This window comes from Helianthus annuus, chromosome 1 (genome assembly GCF_002127325.2).
Source record: "Helianthus annuus cultivar XRQ/B chromosome 1, HanXRQr2.0-SUNRISE, whole genome shotgun sequence".
NCBI lineage: Eukaryota > Viridiplantae > Streptophyta > Magnoliopsida > Asterales > Asteraceae > Helianthus > Helianthus annuus.
Genome location: NC_035433.2, coordinates 71189077 through 71207815, shown reverse-complemented (window position 1 = coordinate 71207815; position 18739 = coordinate 71189077). Strand labels below are relative to the sequence as shown.

Below are 18739 nucleotides of genomic sequence, written 5' to 3'. Positions count from 1 at the left end.
TCAGTAAATATGACAAAAATGATATTCTATAATTAAAAAAGGTAATAATTTATATGGGAATAGATCATGAGAACACTTAAATGAGAAAACTAAAAAGCTCTTTAAAAAAGTTTAAAAAACACACCATTTTTTTAAAACATTTTGGCTGTAAATCTACTTTTTTAAAATACAAAAAAAAATTGAAAAAAAAATATTGTATTACACATGTGTAACATTACAGCAAAACCTAAACATCCTAACCCCCCTCCCCCCCCCCCCCACACACACACATACACCCCCCCCCCCCCAAAAAAAAAAAAAAAAAAAAAAACCTAACCCACCCACAAAAATAAACCTAAAAACTAAATCCTAATCAAATTAAACCAAAATTCTAACCCTAAAAGCTAAATTAAACTGAAAATCTAAACCCTAAAGCTAAATTGCATGTGCAACATATGTTGCACATGTGTAATACTAATTTGTTTTTTTTTTCTAAAAAAAATTCTTTTAAAAATGCTAGACTTATAACCAAAAAAAATGTTTAAAAAAATTGGTGTGTTTTTTAAGTTTTTTTAGGAGATTTTTCTAGTTTATCACATTTAAGTGGTGGTGGACGGTGATGGTGATGATGGGCGGTAGTGGGTCGTGGACGGTGGTGGTGAACTATGGTGGTGGTGGTGAGTGGTGGTCTTTAACTCTCTGCAGAACTTAGAAGATCTTAGAAGTGGTTGGCCCAACTCTGCACCAAGAAGAGCTCGTGTAGACTTTTTTTAATAAAACATCTTCGAAAAAACAAAAACAGTCTGCGTGTGGTCTGCGCGACGCAGTCAGAAGAGCTTGCGCAGAGTTTTTCAGAAAAAACAAACAACACCTAAATCTGAATGGTTAAGACCTCTAATCTGAATTGGTCAGACATTTTGCCTATAGACAGTTAAGCATTATATTGACTCTTAATGGTTCAGACCTCTTGCTGGTTCAGCACTTAGGGGATGTTTCTTTAGCTCTTAATGGGACTTTTAATGGTTCAGACATCTTTCTGGTTCATTATTTAATGGTTCAGACTGTTTGTTTCGCGAATAAATGTCTGAATGGTTCAGACATCTGCCTCTAAATGGTTAAGCATTATACCAAGTCTGAATAACTAAGACTTCTAACCTGAAATGGTCAGACATTTGACTCTGAATGATTAAACATTATACTGGCTCTTAATGGTTCAGATTTCTTATTGGTTCAACACTTAATGGTACAGAGCTGTTACTAGTTCAGCACTTAACTATTTAGATGTTACCAAACAACCCCTTAATCATTCAGAAAGTTGCCAAACATCCCCTTACTATAGTACTATGTTAGCAGCCCAGCCCAATTAGCAAGGCCCACTCCAAGCCGACTCTTGAGTTTTGTGTTTATCTTCCACTACAAATGATCGATCTGACAAAGAAAACCCTAAATTGCTCCACCACTTTTAAAATCAGGAACGGAAGACGAAATTTGCTGGAGCAGAAGTTGATTTGGAGAGAAAACCAGGAAGTTTTAGACGAAAGCCCACTTTTCTGCTCGTTTTCTTGAATCAGCAGAACCCTAAATCGATCTTCATCGTTATTCCGATCTGTAAGTCACTTTTCTTTGACAGATCATGTGAATAAGGTCAAAGTTGAATCGCTTGAATACGTTTTGATACGGTTTAATTTCATTATTAGTTATAAAATCACGTGGGTGCTTAGGATTAGATAAATTCAGAAACCAACCATAAAAGCAAGTGCAAATCTGAATATTTGAAAAATAACTGGAATATTTTTTTTTATTTAAATCGGTTGAAATTGGTTTATTTGGTTATCAATCAAAACCTAACTCAACCGAGCTCTTGTTCGGAATGGTTAAATGTTTTACCTGTTTGGTTACCCGACCCTGAGGGGCGAGGCTTTTTTTTTTCTTAGTAGATTTGGGTTTTCTATTTAGAAGGTGTGAAACTGAGATTGAATAGTAAAATAAGTGTTTGTGAGTAAGATCGAGATAAAAAAACAGAATATCAAACTAGAAGAGTTTTTAAAATTAAACAAAGACTCTCCTAGGCGTGCGCCTAGCCTCGTTTTTTAGGCCCAACAAACCTTTTTCGTTTCGCTCTAAAAGCCCCACTTTCAGGCCCTTAGGTACATTTTTCAGGTCAAGTCTTAATGAAATTTTGGCCAAATATCATCTAAAGCATCTTGCGCTATGAGTAAATGTGTTTCATACAATTATACCAACCCTAAACAAGCCTTAGATCTACTTAAAACAACCTAAACTAACCCTTAATAAGCCTAAAACATGTCTAAAGCGTCTAAAATTTGTATATTTTACCATATGCCTTGTATAAAAAGGTCTACACCATTTAAGTGCAAATCAACCTTTACGTCCTGAGTACGCCTTGCATCTTCAACAACTATGGAATGCTTTCGCATGTCATACTCTATATTCTTCATTGTACTAGCATTCATATCTCATCCCTTATCCCAAGCCATACAATTTATCTAATAATCATATTTTTCTTAATTTGTTTTTCACATTTTAAAAACATCTTACATCATATTCCCCATTTTTTATATATATTTTTCAATTAAATAATATAACTTTAATTTTATTTTAATTATTTTTCCTTTTCTTCCATTTACATACACCAATAAAAAAATAAAAAAAAAAGATATGGGATATGAAAGATGAGAATCAAATTTGGGGGCTTGGATTTTTTTCTCACAAAAATATGAGGATGGAGATGGGGTTGAGGGAAGAGATGTAGAGGTGTTTTATATTTTTTAGCCATTTTGGGGCTTGTTACGGGGGATGAGATGTGAATGTTGTTAATCACTAAAATATATGGTAGAGAATAATAGTCACAAAACTTGGAGAATAGAATAACATGTTTTAAAATTATTAACAAAATTTAGAGAGAATAATAATTTTTAGTTAAATTATATAGATAAAGATACAAAAAATATGAGTGCTCTAATCATAAGGATTTATGCAATTCTCTCAGTTGTCAATTTAAAATTTGGTTGGGCATTACATGTCCCTTGTTCTTATATGATCTTTATTTAGCTAAGAAAAACCTATATGCTTGAGTTATTTGTTGTACTTGTTTAAAGAGCTTTTTATGAACAATAATGAATGTTGATAAGATGTATGCTTAATCAGGTTATTTATTTTTCGAAAACGATGAAAATAACAATAACAACAATTCAGAACCAGAGAAATTTATTCATGAATCAACATAGACTTTGTATAATAACTATTACATATAAATGTAGCAATGTTGAGTTGATTCCTCTTTAGGGTAACTAATAGATGTAGAGAAGTTTTTGCGAGTTGCCTTTTTCGCTCAAACTTGTTTAGTTTGCAAGTTTTGTTGAGTAGGCTAGGAGTTGGCTACAATGTCTAAATTTTCTAAAAAAGTGTAAAAAGTTATAAAACACCTAAATGTCAATAATAAAACACACCTAAAACCCACAAATAACAAAATGAAGATTACTAATAAGGCTATACTCATGGAATGACAAACATTATTGTGTTTATGTTGATTAACATGTTGTGTTTTATATGCATAGTTCTACGATTATGTGTTTAAAGTTTTTATGAACTATTTATGGTTTGAATATGGTGTTTGAGTAGTTTTCACTTTGTTTTTTGTGGGTTTTATGTGTGTTTTATGGCTGAAATTATTGTGTTTTATGACCTTTTACATTTTTTAGGAAATTTGGGCATTTGTAGCCGAACCCTGCCCTTGTTGAGTATACGTTATAAGAGTTTGGTCTTATTTATGAGTGAAGACAAAGATAGTTACCTAAACACGATTAGGACCAAAGATGAAATAGTATTAACCTTTAGATGAAATAGTATAATCTTACAGTCATATCTTTTCATTGGTTATTGTGTACTAGCTCTCGCTATATTAACTAATTAGTTATACACCCGCTTATTACCACTCTAATTTTGAATTCTTCAATATCCCTTCGTTATTACCACATCACAAAAACAAATTCCATATATATTAATTTCAGAAAACTCAAGAAGAATCATTTACCCTGTTGTGCTGGAAGTTTGTATTTCATCAACAAAGCATATTTGTGACAATATATAAGGTGCTATAAATATTTAAACACATTAACCATGAAGTCAACTCGAAAGGACTGGTTCAACCATATCAATGATGAGGAACCAAAACTGGTAATTCCAATTGGCCCGCGTTTTCAAGCTGATGTGCCTGAGTGGACCGGCCCACCTCGTAAAAACAAGGGTTCCCTTTCTGAATTAGACTCTTCTAAATGGTTAGGCACTGTGATATGGCCGATAAAAAATACGACCCCTGGAATTGAAGGGTGTGCCATAGGGAAAGGAAGACCGGAATCTTGTGGCTGTATGACCCCTGGTTCCGTATTATGTGTTAAGCGCCATATCATCGAAAAAACGAACCACCTACAAACGGTCTTGGGACCCGCTTTTCAGAAATGGAAGTTTGATCTAATGGGAGAAGCGGTTGCCAAATTATGGAAGCAAGAAGAAGAGCAAAGGCTAACCCATCTTATGAAAAATAATCGATTTTTAGAAGGTCAGGATTTCATTAAGCCTGCTTTGAGATGTTTTCCGTTAAAATCGAAGGAAGATATAGTTAACTTTTACTTCAACGTATACATCCCTAGAAAAATGAGTATACAAACAAGATTGGGATGCAAGATGGTTAATACTGACGATGATCAAGAAGAGAAGCCAAAGAATCCTTATAAGGGTTCTAGAAAGAAGGCTCGAGTTGATTGTGTAACCGTGTATGGTCCTAAACTTGTGAAGGCGAGGTATTTGACCGGAAGAAGATGATCTTATATTGGAAATACTTTAGGTGAAATTTGGAACATATACTACTACTCATGTTTGAAGAACAAAAAAAGTGAGTTTTGTCGCTCGCAATGTTCGTATTTTCATTTCCCTCACACTTGAGTTAATTTGGGAATATATATTGAAGAGGGGAGGGGATGGAGTTTTGCCCTATAAGATTGACATACTCAACTTCTTTTCTTTTCGTTTGATTTTTCTAGATATGGTTTATGGCCATATAAATATTTTTCTTGCTCGTGCTAATTGTAGGTTTTCTTTAGACAGTTTTTCGTAAACACGGTTTTACTTTTTTTTTTTAAAGTATTTTGTGGGTTATTTAAATTTAAATTTGATAATTTAGATATCAAGAACCAATATGTGGTTCATTTTTAATTCTCATAGCCCCAAAATGGATCATATAGTTGAAATGACACCATGTTGCATAAAATATTGTATCAATTAGTAGGTAATTTGCTTGGACCCCTGATGGGAGTGTTTCTCTCACGACCCTCTTTGGTCTAGTTAATTTAGTAACTCTTAGCACGATTAGGTGTGTTAACTTAATAACTTTTAGACGATTTTATCTAGGTTTAAATTTATAAAAAACTGGGTTTTAAAAAGCGCACCTGAGGCGCGAGGCGCAAGCCGTGGCGCCTTAGGTAGCCCGAGGCGCGCTTTCTACAAAAGCCCCCAAAAAACGCAAATTTTGGGGGTTTTTCTGGCCCGAGGCGCGCGCCTCATGTAGATAAGGTGTTTTTATGTTGTTTTTAAGCATCAAACTGTCATAGGTAAAATCATATATAAACCTTATTTATAGCTATATTTTGTATAAGTGATGCTAAAAACCTATGGGATATATATAAAAAATTATATAATCGCTTTGCGCCTCGGTTACGAAAAACCCACTGCTTTTGCGCTTCGTGCCTCGGTTTTAGACTGTCGCTTTTGTGTGCCTCTAGCTTTTTAAAACCAAGATAAGAAATGATTAATACTTCGACTAAACGTGAAAATAAAAGCAAGTAGTAGAGAATTAGTAAAGAATATCAAGAGCATGAACAATGTTTTGCATTTTCGAATCCACTTGGGACGAATTATAATTAACTTATTGGCAAATGGCGAGGTTAATCAAAAACCCGGCTCCTAGCTAAGGTTACCGACAAATCTTTATTAAATTTACAAATTGTGACTTTAAGGTTAAAATAGAATTAGAGTCGATTAAAGATAATTCGTTGCCCAACCTTAGAAGAAAACTCTTTTTAAGGAGTAATTCATTAATTTTGGGTTAGTTACATCCAACTCCTCTTCTTTCCTCTACATTTTCCCCATGGTTTGCAATCCTTTAATGGCACATCTCCGTCTTAATTCAAAGATAGCTAATGACACTTCTGATTAATGAAGGTGATTGATCTTTATTTAACAGGTGGTGTTACAATATATATATATATAGGAGAAGGATGCGTTAGGAACCACCCTTTATTGCGAGAACCAGTGTGAACACAACCAAAAATACCTTAAAAAATAAAAAAAAACACAATTTTTTTAATATTAAAAAAAACGCTATATTTTATCACTACCCCCCCCCCCCTAAAAAAATCGAGTAACAATTATCCATGCATATGCGTATATCTATCATTTTTTGACAAATTCCGTAATACATTACTAATATTAGACAATTGCACTTTCATTTACAGTATCATTCATAATACACTACTTTTTTATATTCACAATATTAGAAATGCACATGTGCATCTATATGTATGAACGTGTTGTAACGTGTTTTGGTACACTACTTTTAATACACTTTCCTTTTCATCTATCATACCATCCATAATACACTACAATTACCTTCTACCATCCATAATACAATACCATTACCAATATTTCACTTTATTACATGTACATCAACACCCTTTATACCATCCAAAACAACATATTACATCATAAAGTGACAAATATAATCAAACCATCAACCACTATATATAACAAAAAAATCGAGTTATATTTCATCACTAAAAAAACCAAAAAAAAAAAAAAAATTGATTAACAATTATTCATGTACATGTGAACATGTATCATTTCTTTAACAAATTTTGTAATACATTACTAATTTAGACAATTGAACTTTCATTTACACTACCATTCATAATACACTACTTTTTACATTAGCAATATTAGAAATACACATGTGCATCTATATGTATGAACATGTTATAACGTGTTTTGGTACACTACTTTTAATATACTTTCCCTTTCATCTATCATACCATCCATAATACACTACAATTACCTCTTAGACTATCCACATCAAGGATGTTTGTAGGTGATTCTTGGCCTATGTGGAGGGCATTTGTGAGAGGGGTGGATTAGTGGGTGTTGTAAAGGATGACATGGAGGGTGTTCATTCTTAAGGATTCTTGGGGAAGAATGGTGAAGAATGGAGGAATGGTGGGTCCTTTCTTATTTTTTATTTAGTTTAAATTTAATAAAATAATTATAATAAGGTTGTTTGTGAGAAGGATATATATGTTATTGTTGTGGGTAAAAAGTGTTTGTGGGAAGAATAAGTGAAAAGCTGATGTGGCATGCTGATTAGGCTGTTTGTAGAAAGGATAGCCTTTCACTGATGCGGATAGTCTTACAATCCATAATACAATATTGTTATGGGTCATTTTAGTCAATCCAAAGCAATAGTTTCTCTCTCCTCCAATCCCCCCCCATTTTTAAACGTTAATAACTCTTTCATACGACATTATTTTTTTATAAAAATTGCACCAAAAAAACGAGCGTCTTTTTATCTTTAAAACGAGTATACTATTGCTATATTTTCGAAATTTTTTTTGAAAACCCAGTTGCGTAAAACGCAATGGAAAAAAAACCTAAAAAATGACATTTTTCTAAAACGCAATGCACCAAAAACACAAATAAATGTCTTATTTGTAAAACGCAATGACCAGAAAACATAAAGAAATGTGTTATTTCTAAAACGCAATAGCCTAAAAACTCAAAAGAAAGTGTAGTTTCTAAAACGCAATGGACTGAAAACACATAAAAATGTGTTTTACCTAAAATGCAATGCACAAAAAACACAAACAAATGTCTTATTTTTAAAACGCAATGGTCAGAAAACACTTAAAATGTCTGTTTTCCTAAAACGCAATGGACTGAAAACACATAAACACAAAAAAATGTGTTTTACCTAAAACGCAATGCACAAAAAACACAAAGAAATGTTTTATTTATAAAACGCAATAGCCAGAAAACACTTAAAAATGTCTCATTTCTAAAACGCAATGGCCTAAAAAAATAAAATAAAGTGTTCTCTCTAAAACGCAATGGACTGAAAACACCTAAAAATGTGTTTTACCTAAAACGCAATGACTAAAAACACTTCAAAATGTGTTTTACCTAAAACGCAATTACTAAAAACACTTAAAAATGTGTTTTTTTTTTTAAACGCAATAGCCAGAAAACACATAAAACTCTTTTATTTCTAAAACGCAATGGACACGTAAAACTGTGTGTGAACCGTCTGTGAACTGTCTGGATTGTCTACGAATTACTGTCTCAACCCCAGCCAGGGGCTCTGCCCCTTGGACTCCACCAGGGGCTGCCGCCCCTGGGACCCTGTTACCAGAGGCGCTACCCCCGGACCCCCGCCAAGATCGTAAAACGCAATGACTAAATCAAAAACTCAGATAATAAAAATGAAATTAAAGAATTTCTTACATGGATTGAAGTCGGTTTCTTCAACGATTGACGAAATTTGAATGATTGAAACACTTACCAGCAATCGAATCGAACGAATCGAGTGATTATCTTCAAAATCACCGAAAAAAATGAGATTTTGTATGAAATTAAACTGAGTTTTCTTCAAAAATGCTGAAGAACACGTTGATCGGGTGTTTGAATCATTGATTGGTGACAAAAATCGCACTATAATGTAGTGATTATTGAGATAGAAAGTGAAGAAATGGTTGAAGATGGTGAATTTTGAAAATGGTGGGTTTTGATGTTACTGGGAAGAAGGAAGAAGAAAATAATAAGATTGACTAAAATACTCTTCCTCTTTATTTTAAATTTTGTCACATGTCCTAATCCTATTGCTTCCTATAATTCCTAGACAAAATAAACTTTCTATTTGATCATTTCCCATAAAAAATTATGCATGTCAAAGTGGTATATTTTAAATTTTATAAAGCGTTATAATTTAAAATCTATGAAAGAAACACAAAAGAAAATTATTAGTCGTGTGTAAAAAGGTGGTTAGGTAAGAAGAGATAAAAACAGTTGAAAAAGTGTAGGCTATATAAGATATATGTAGTTAAACTTGAGGGGTCATATTGTAACCTAAAATTTATATTTATTTAACCATGCTTAAACAACACATACAAAAGATGTATGCAACGACATTGTCATTAACGATCACTCACTAACTTGCAACTATTTTTTTGAATTATATTAACGATCACTCAGTTGTAACACGTTTGAGGAGTCATTGTTACATCCTGATTTTCAAGCATATATTAAAATTACAAAATATATCAATTTAAATCTTTCATAATATAGTTTAACTAATGAACATTTGCTAGTATCATTGTTGCAACATCGTAAAAAGTTGCATGTGCTACCTTTTTTGATGGGAGAGTTGCATTGTTCCAACATCGTTAAATCAAAATTCAACTTTTCTTATGTTAGTCAGATTTTCTTCTTTTATAGAAAGTATAGATTGTTGCAATATCGTGAAAAGTTATATGTACTACCTTCGTTGATGGGAGACTTGCATTTTAGTTTTGGGCTTATTTTTATTAACTGTAGTTTAATATGATTATAAAGAAACAAGTGTTGATAATGTTGATAGTTTTTATTAATAGTAAGGGGTTGTTTGGTAGCCTCAGATTGGTCATTAAGAGGCTGCCTCTTAATGGAACCATTAAGAATTTTACCAATGAGAAGGTAGAAGAATGTGACATGTGATCATTTACCATTCAGAGGTTACATCTTAACCATTCAGACTTGAGGTTACCTCTTATTCATTCAGAGGTTTTAAACCATTAAGAGGTAGCATCTGAATGGTCATTAAGAGGCTAACAAACAGCCCCTAACATTTTAGAATATGTTAATATGCATATTGATGGTATTAAATTAAATAAACATACATAGAAAAAAAATTACTGAAATATGCATAAACTATTACAGTAGACTCTGGCCTTTCTCCATGTGATTTCATGCTCTCTTTTGTTTTTCAGATCAGTTAGCATGTCGCAGATTTTCTGATTATATTTTAGTAGTTGTGACAGAAACTCTTCTGCATTCTTCTGGAAATCAGTTGGAGGAGAGTGAAGGACTTCATTGAGCAATGCTATGTTGTTTCAAGCTTTGTTGTAATTAGTGTCATTGATTATGCCGACTTTTCTGTTTAGTTCTTCGTCTGATCTTTTTTCTTTGAGTGACCACATCGAGAATTGTGTTTTAACATTGCTGGTGTCCAACCAGTGGTAGAAGCATCTGTTTGCCATGTAGATTTTTGTTGGATTTTCTGATTTTGATTTGTTTTTGACAGACAGTGATTTGTAAGACAATTTGTAGATGTTTTGAATCAAAACTAATCATTGGTCTTTTATAGTGTTTAAAACATATCTATATAGTAAATGAAGAGGTTAATTGTAATTATGATAACCTGTTTTTTCTTTGAAGTTTTAAAATTTGTTCCTTGGGTTTCTTGATATTTAATTTTATAGTTTTCACATAAAAGTTGGGGTTTGAAAAGATTTTTGCATTAAAAGACTGCTGTTTTGAAATATAAATTAATATGTTTATATTAAATCTACACGTTTTGCTTGATTAGATTATTAAATGTACAATGAGTTTAAATCTGATTTCTTGTGCAGTTAGAAATTTCACTATCTAAACTCATTGCCACTTCACCTGTTTTTTATCACGTTTTCCTACGAAGATATCATACTTTCACATCACTTGAGTAATATGGTTTGTTAAAATGGCGTCATACACTTCTGCAGAATCTGATGATTTAAAGCAGCGTTTTATCAGGCAAATTGAGAAAATATCAATTTAAATCTATCATAATATAGTTTAACTAGATGAACATTTACTAATAATTTTGAATACCCATTACGTGATTACACATTCAACATAAACCATTACGTGATTACAAATTCAATATAAATCAATTACTTGATTACACATCCTATATGCAAGGTCGTTCCAACGTTTTTGGAGGCCCTAAGCAAACCAGCCTTGGATAGTGACCAGAAGCCTTCAGCATATCTTCAGCATATCTGTACGGTACCAAATGCACCATCTACACAGACCACAGAAGCTTTCAGCATATCTTCGACCAGAAGGAATTGAATATGCGACAGCGTCGCTGGGTAAAACTATTGAACGACTACGACTGTGCCATCAAGTATCACCGAGGTAAAGCTAACGTTGTAGCTGATGCCCTCAGCCAAAAGGAGACGAAACCTAAGCGTGTGCGAGCCTTGCAGCTCACTGTTCACTCAAATCTTCCTGATCAGATCCGTTCGGCTCAGGCAGAGGCGTTGAAGAGAGAAAACTATGAAGCTGAATACTTGCGAGGCATGGAAAAACGACTTATAAAGAGATCAGATGGTATTCTCTACTGCATGGAACGGGTATGGATTCAGTTGTTTGGTAACCTTAGAGGTCTTGTGATGGACGAAGCGCACAAGTCTCGATACTCTGTTCATCTAGGTTCGGATAAGATGTATCAGGATCTCAAAGTTTTGTATTGGTGGCCGAAGATGAAATCTGACATTGCGACGTACGTGAGTAAATGCTTGACTTGTGCGAAAGTCAAGGTGGAGTATCAGAAACCCTCGGGTCTGCTTCAACAACCAGAGATACCCATGTGGAAATGGGAACAGATTGCCATGGACTTCGTCACTAGATTACCGAGAACTCAAAATGGAAACGATACCATCTGGGTGATCGTTGACCGTCTCACGAAGTCAGCACACTTCCTAGCAATCAAGGAAACGAATAAGTTCTCACAATTAGCTGCTGTTTACCTCAAGGAGGTGGTTTCTAGGCACGGGGTGCCAACTTCAATTATCTTTGACCGTGAACCGCGTTTCATTTCGGATTTCTGGCAGTCGATGCACAAATCGTTCGCCTCGCGTCTCGACATGAGTACTGCTTATCACCCACAGGCGGATGGTCAAAGTGAGCGAACCATCCAGACACTTGAAGACATGCTACGAGCATGTGTGATTGATTTTGGTAAAGGCTGGGAGAAACATTTGCCGTTGATCGAGTTCTCCTACAACAACAGTTACCACACTAGCATCCAGGTAGCCCCGTTTGAAGCATTGTACGGACGAAAGTGTCGTTCACCTCTCTTGTCACACCCCGAAATTTCCATATATTACCGGTGGGGAGTATCGTGACGTAATTGATATCATCATAGTCAAACAACACAATTTAAATGCACAGCGGAAGCAAAAGATAATTTTATTACAACCGAATGAGAATATCAAAGTATTACAAACGGTATGCAAAGGGATCCACAGACGGATCAAAATAAAAGAAAACTGTTCAACAGACTTTAGGCATCTAAAACTTGCAAGATTCCCTATTGACGCCCTGAGCTCCCAGCCAATTACGTACAGTGCCTGTCACTTAAACTTTTTGGAAAATACGTCAGTTTTCACTGATAAATACAATTTAACTGACTCATTTTGAAAACGTTTAGAAAATTGATTTGAATGCACAAGGCACAAAATATTTTTTTTTATAACTTGGGATAATTTTATTAATAAAAATCTTGTATCCGATTTACATGTTTGTCCAACATATAGGGCCGGTGATAATACAAGCCGGTCAAAATTAATAGACACACCACAAATATAATCTCACAAGAAGACACCCTTACAAGTGAGTATATGTTTTACATAAGCAACAGGAGGTGTTTTGCCTACACCTTGTGCTTACGTTGCGGCCATTCACTTTTTAAATGAGCCAAGGATATCCAGGACACGGTCATTAACCCCCAATGTTATTTGTTATCAAGCAATACAGATTAAAACGGGATTATGCAATTTAATCATCTCCGATTAAAAGGTTTCTACACCCGACCAAGCGGTATTTTATATACCGTATCCCAAGCCCGTAGAAGGGAAAATAAGTTAAAAGTATTTACCTGAGCTAAATATAAATTCAATCCCAGCCGTATATCAAATCAGCAAGCACAAGTACTTCTACTGGGGCTCTTAATCTGGAACTAAGGTTTTAATAACCTATTAGATTCCTAACGGGTCTTATTTAAGCCTATGCTTAGACCGGTTAGTTTTAAAGGAGGATATGGTTCAAAACGCATGATTAAGCGCAGACCGGATTAGAATGTGATTTAGACCCGACAAGTTTGGAGACTTGTATAATATGGGTAAACTAAACACATTCTGGATTTTGAAGTGAAAATGATAAGGTTTGACCCGTTTCGGTTATTTTATGCAAACTAGTTACATAAACCGATCCGAACGCGAAACATGCGTAACGAGTAACCATAAGAGTCATGAACAAGTTTTCTAAGTTAATATGCCTTAAACATGTTGTGATATCAGAATGATACCTTCCATTATGCCCCAAATGGTTTTAGACCCAATTTATGCCTCATAAGGGCATTTTGGTCATTTTAAAGGGTGAAAAAGGGTTTAAATAATAACCTCAGTTACAGGTCTGATTAAATCAGTAAATATACTTAATTTACTAAGTTATAACAGTAGGGTGTTAATCCTATGTGAAATTTATCGATCTTAATCATTCTAGACACTGCAGGGGCGTTTTGGTAATTTCACATATGCTTAAAAGGTTAAAACTGGAATTCTGATCTTAAGATATTCTCCTACTGTTTAAAATATAAAATTTTACTGAATACATCAGTAGGTTTCAACCTCATATGCTTAGATAGGTTCTAGCACATACTTATGCGTTAAAAACGCTTAAAAAGGCGATTTGGAGCCATTTCCGGGTTTTATATAGAAAGCTGATATTTTTAAAATTCCAGAAGGCTCAAAATAATTTAGTTAACATATTAGATCAGTAGAAAAAGGATTGGGGTCAATCGGATTTATAAAACTCATTTTATAGCCCAAAAGGGCAAAACCGGCATTAGCCGAATTAAGCTTAGAACACTAAGTTATGCTCAACCTAAAAATAAATAAAAATCTCCAAAAATCCCAAAATATTATATTACATCAGTAGGTATAAAGTTTGGTATCGAAAATCGGGTTTAGATAGGCTATATGCTAATTACGCCGATTAATTCATAAAAACTTTCTAATTACGCTAATGAGCATAACTCCTATTTTAGACCTCAAACTGATATCAAATTTTGGGTACAAGTTTATAAATCAGTAACTAAGGTTTCTACTCTTTTACATTTCCAAAAATCACATTTTAAGGGCATTTGGGCATAATGGTCAACTTTTAAGCATTTTACGGAAACATGCATGAACTAGGATTTCTATGGAACCAAGTTGTATAACCTTGGAGGGTTATACTAACTTATAATCTGGTCCTAATGGAATCCTAAGGCATATCTAAATTAATCTAAATCGAGTCAGAACTGAAAGTCAAAGCAAAAGTCAACTTTTGCGACTTTCGGTTCTGAACCGAGCCTATACTTAGAATTGTCGGGTTGAACATGCTTAGACATGATCAACTAATATTTACCAAGTTATTAAAGCGAGAAAACTGATTTTATGGTTTTTATATTAATAGTTATGAATTTATTTAAAACTAACCCGTTTGACTTTCATTTGACCCGACAATTTAACTAAGTAAACGTGGTAATTAGGAGGTGCCCTTTTGAGGGTTAGACACCTACCTAATTACGGTCACGTAGCCATGTTCGTTGCGAACAATGGCTTAACCGTTTAAAAGTCAAAGCGTTTATCGAAAACGCTTGACTTTTGGTTAAAACGCTAAAAATTAAACTAAGCATGAAGGGATTACTTACAAGAGTCCAAAGGACTGAGGGAGGTTCTCAAAAAGGTTCAAGATCCTCTCCAATTCAGAGAATAAGCGGATTAGAAGGAAAGGTGCAAAAGAAGTGAAGTGGGGAATGGGTATTTATAGGTTTTTGAGGACCGTTAGGATCGTTCCTCGTAAACCGTGATTGAATCTGAACCCTACACATATTATAAACAATGAGCAGCCCCTAGTTTCCATAAAAAACCATTTACAATTGATAGAAACTGCTGGAACAGGCTGTTTACAGCTGTTTAGCAGCAAACAACACTTTCATATATGGCAGAAATGGACCCTGTGAGCTTTTATGGTCACTTTAGGCACGTTCAAGGCTCGTTAACCTCATTTTAAGGCCCCACTATGATGTTTAAACATAGGGAACATGAAACATGTTCAAAAACATGTCGGATGTCGGTTCCTTTGGCCGTACGGTCACGTAGTGCGTCGAATTACGACGAAACACGGACGAACGCTAAAAACGGTCCAAATTACGCGACGAGTGGAATTTTATCATGCCACACACTAAAATAAAATATTTTAATGCTTACATAAATTTTTGGGTGTCCGGGGATATTCAGAATGCGAGATATGCGCAAAAGTGCAAACTTGTGCACTTTTTGACACTTTTAGTCCCTGCATGACATAAAAGTTTATTTTTGCGTACCAAACACCTCTAAACCTATATCTAAGCTATATAAAGGATAAATAGGGTATGTTTAACTTATGGACATATTCCGGAAGGTCCGTTACCATACGATTCGACCTCCTTTTGCAGTTTGACGCAATTAGTCCCTTAATTGCGCAAAGTAGCGCGAAATGCCGTTTAGTGATATCTAAGCCTTCCATGGCCCATAATAATCATTCCCAAGCATATATTTAAATATTACTACGCTCCCGTTTGCTTAAATGGTCACAGAATGGCGTAGATTCAAAAGTTGACGCTTTAGGCCCCTTTATTGCGCAAACTTGCGCATTTCATCACTTATTAGCATTGAAGCCTCATCTAATCCATATTAGGCATCCTTGAAAGTATTATTAAACATTACGATGCTTCGGGTTCTCTAAAAGGTCATTCAGAGGTATAATTAAACATATTGACACTTTTAGTCCCTTATAATTACAAAGTTGCGCGTAACGTCACTTAAAGGCACAAAAGCCTTGGACGGACAACGATTGGCATTTTCGAGAGCATAATCAAATATCATGAAGCTCTCGATTTGTTAAAAGGTCACTCAGAGGTAAGAATTAACATGTTGACGCTTTTAACCCTTTATTGCGCAAACTTTCAATTAAATACACAAACGGCTACACTTGATCAACAAGTGGCTTATTTGTGAATATAAAACCATAAAAGGTTATTTAAAAACTTATTTTAGGTATGCTAACACTTCCAATCCTTTCATAATCAATGTTTTTGATTTTTCGAAAAATTAGTCCCTAAATCCCAAGGTTTGACTTTATTAGGGTTTATTACACGTGTCAATACATCATTGGACGTGATTTTACGAGGTGTTACATCCTCACCTCCTTAAAATAAATCCCGACCTCGAGATTTGCTAAAGTAATGGAAGTACCTTCTGCCTTATATTGGACTTAATTTTCATAGCATACTTGGGGCCTCTCCAAGCACCCAAGTTGACTTCCATAATTGGTACATGTATCCCTTTAGAGCATTCTTAACCTACCGATCCTTGATCGATACGGGTTCTTATTATATCATAAAGTTTCATTAATCTGCTTATCATTACGCGATAATGTGTTTCGACTTATTGGCGAAACCTATCTTTAAATTATCAGTGTGGTTCACATTGCGAACTCCACTAGGCTCCTTACATAGGTTTTAGCTTATAGGCTATTGACCTTTGTTGCATTCGATTTCCGAATGCTCCTATATATCCAGGACTTAACTTTTCTTGAGAAATTTAAAATTTTGCACACCCTTCTAAGGGTGATACCTTCGATTGAACCTTATTCCTTATTAAGGACTTAAGAAGGTTGCAACTTTTATCAATCCTAAATTTTCTGCCGATTACAGGCAACTTTAAGATGATTATGAATTTGAATGATCTTATTTGTTGTTTCCAATGCAACTTTCAGATCCTGATAATTGGACTTACCAATCTATTGTTCTAACAATAGATGTTTAACATTGGACTTACCAATCTATTGTTCTAACAATAGATGTTTAACATTCCATCTATATAAGGTCTCCAAAGGAGCAACCTTGATACTTATATAACAACTATTATAGAAAAGCTTATTTTAAGGTGAGATGGTTATTCCAACCACTTAAAACCAATCTTAAGGAATAGCTAATCCTCACAGCTAGTCGAACAAATCGACGATCCTGGGTAGCTAACGACGATTCTTAATCGTTGCCTAAATAGGGTTGCGGTAATCAAATGTATAAGCAAATGAACCGTCTTTCTTACTTAACCGTATCAAATCCTCAGAATATCGAGTTAAGCTATATGAACCTCTATCTTAAAACTCACTTAATCAAGGTTCTGATTCTTCCATTCATCATGGAGATTTCGCAATAATGCAGCCCTAAGCGGGATGTTGATCTTAACTCTACTTGCCTCTAAGGAGGTAAACAGGGTAATCTTAGGAGAAGATAATCAAGATACAAGGAGGTTATAGAGATTTTCCATATCTCAGGCTCCAGTTCATCCATCAATGCTTATGTCAAATAAGCGACACATTTAGGTTACAAGTCCACGAATTTCTTAATCGGGAACATTTACTTGGACAATTCCATTCTGGATATCTTCCTTGAATACCATTAGTTGACTTTTAGTATCATATGATTATTGGAATATCTTTGGGGTTCCATGCATTAAACCTCCATACTGATCAGGCATGGAAGCAATCTATGGAACATATTAAGATACACCAATCCTCATATGGAGCTTTTGTCATACCACTTGGTATTCGTAATCAATAGGGATTGAAGAGATATCAATTACATATGAATGCACTTTATCTGGAGAGAGGGTATGTTAGAATTTCATGACTGGGGATTTCTGACGGAACAGAAGAAATGGTTCTTATAATTTTGTCTGCAAGTTTTACCTTACACTTAGTATCTAAGGTTCCCGAGAGAGAGATTTTAAAAGTTTTCTACACTTAAGGTTTATGAAGGATTTGGAGCAAGTAGTATTTAGCTCTTGGATCTTTTTCACTGACTCCTTCACAGTTTTTCCAACAGCTGCGTCTATCATAGTTAGAAGAATATCCTTGTCAATTTTGAGGTTCTCAATTGTAACATCATTAGCATGCGTCGTATTATCAATGGCGCGATTGACTGCTGTCTTATCCGCGTTTGTCATACTCAAGTTTTGGTTCTTATTACCAAACGAATCGATTTCCTAGTTGCAGTCCAACAGTTGCTATTCATCACCCTGATGGCCTTAGCATATACTAACCATGGCATCATTAAACCATGCAGGCCAATATAGCACTAACATTCTTAATGAACGTTATTTAAAAGAATATACATCAATATTACTTAGCCTAGGTCATAAAAGACCATCAATGGCATTTAAGGTTTGGACCTAGTCCATCACCCTTTTTGACAGAGGATCAAAATGTCACATCTGTCTTGAGCATATTGATGATTTTGGATAGCTTGAAAGCTTGACACAGGGATGTTTGATAAGAGTGATTCCTAGTATAAAATATCTATCTAAGATTGTTGAAGCAGTCTCTAGAGTATCATCGGCCAATTCCACCTTGCGCTATATGCCTAAGGTCCTTCTAGGCAGATACAACCGCTTACAACATTTATTGTCCATAATAGACTTATCTGTGTTGGTATCAAATAAATTTATGCATAAACTCTTGATAAGGAAAGGTACCTGCTATATCGTCGTCATTCTGCACCAACTCTTGAGCATTCCTCTGGAAGAAT

At 34.6% G+C, this 18739-nt stretch overlaps 1 protein-coding gene across 3 annotated transcripts; it reads left to right on the top strand.

Moving 5' to 3' along the window:
• The first annotated feature begins 1326 nt into the window (after window positions 1-1326).
• LOC110868549 (AT-rich interactive domain-containing protein 1-like) lies at window positions 1327-10337 on the top strand. 3 transcript variants are annotated; one of them, XR_004866094.1, is made up of 2 exons: window positions 1327-1587; window positions 10104-10337. XR_004866094.1 is itself a non-coding variant. In XM_035977084.1 (2 exons), the coding sequence occupies exon 2, from the start codon at window positions 4120-4122 to the stop codon at window positions 4819-4821; it is 702 nt and encodes a 233-aa protein (XP_035832977.1). In that variant the 5' UTR covers window positions 1334-1587; window positions 4011-4119; the 3' UTR covers window positions 4822-5134. The 3 variants fall into 3 exon arrangements, 1 of the variants encoding a protein (XP_035832977.1); XR_004866093.1 differs by having other exon boundaries at window positions 1331-1587; window positions 10065-10337; XM_035977084.1 differs by lacking the exon at window positions 10104-10337 and adding an exon at window positions 4011-5134 and having other exon boundaries at window positions 1334-1587.
• Window positions 10338-18739: the final 8402 nt, after the last annotated feature.

Excerpts from the sequence above, each read along its gene's own strand:
- LOC110868549 (XM_035977084.1), top strand. The coding sequence starts at position 4,120 with ATGAAGTCAACTCGAAAGGACTGGTTCAACCATATCAATGATGAGGAA.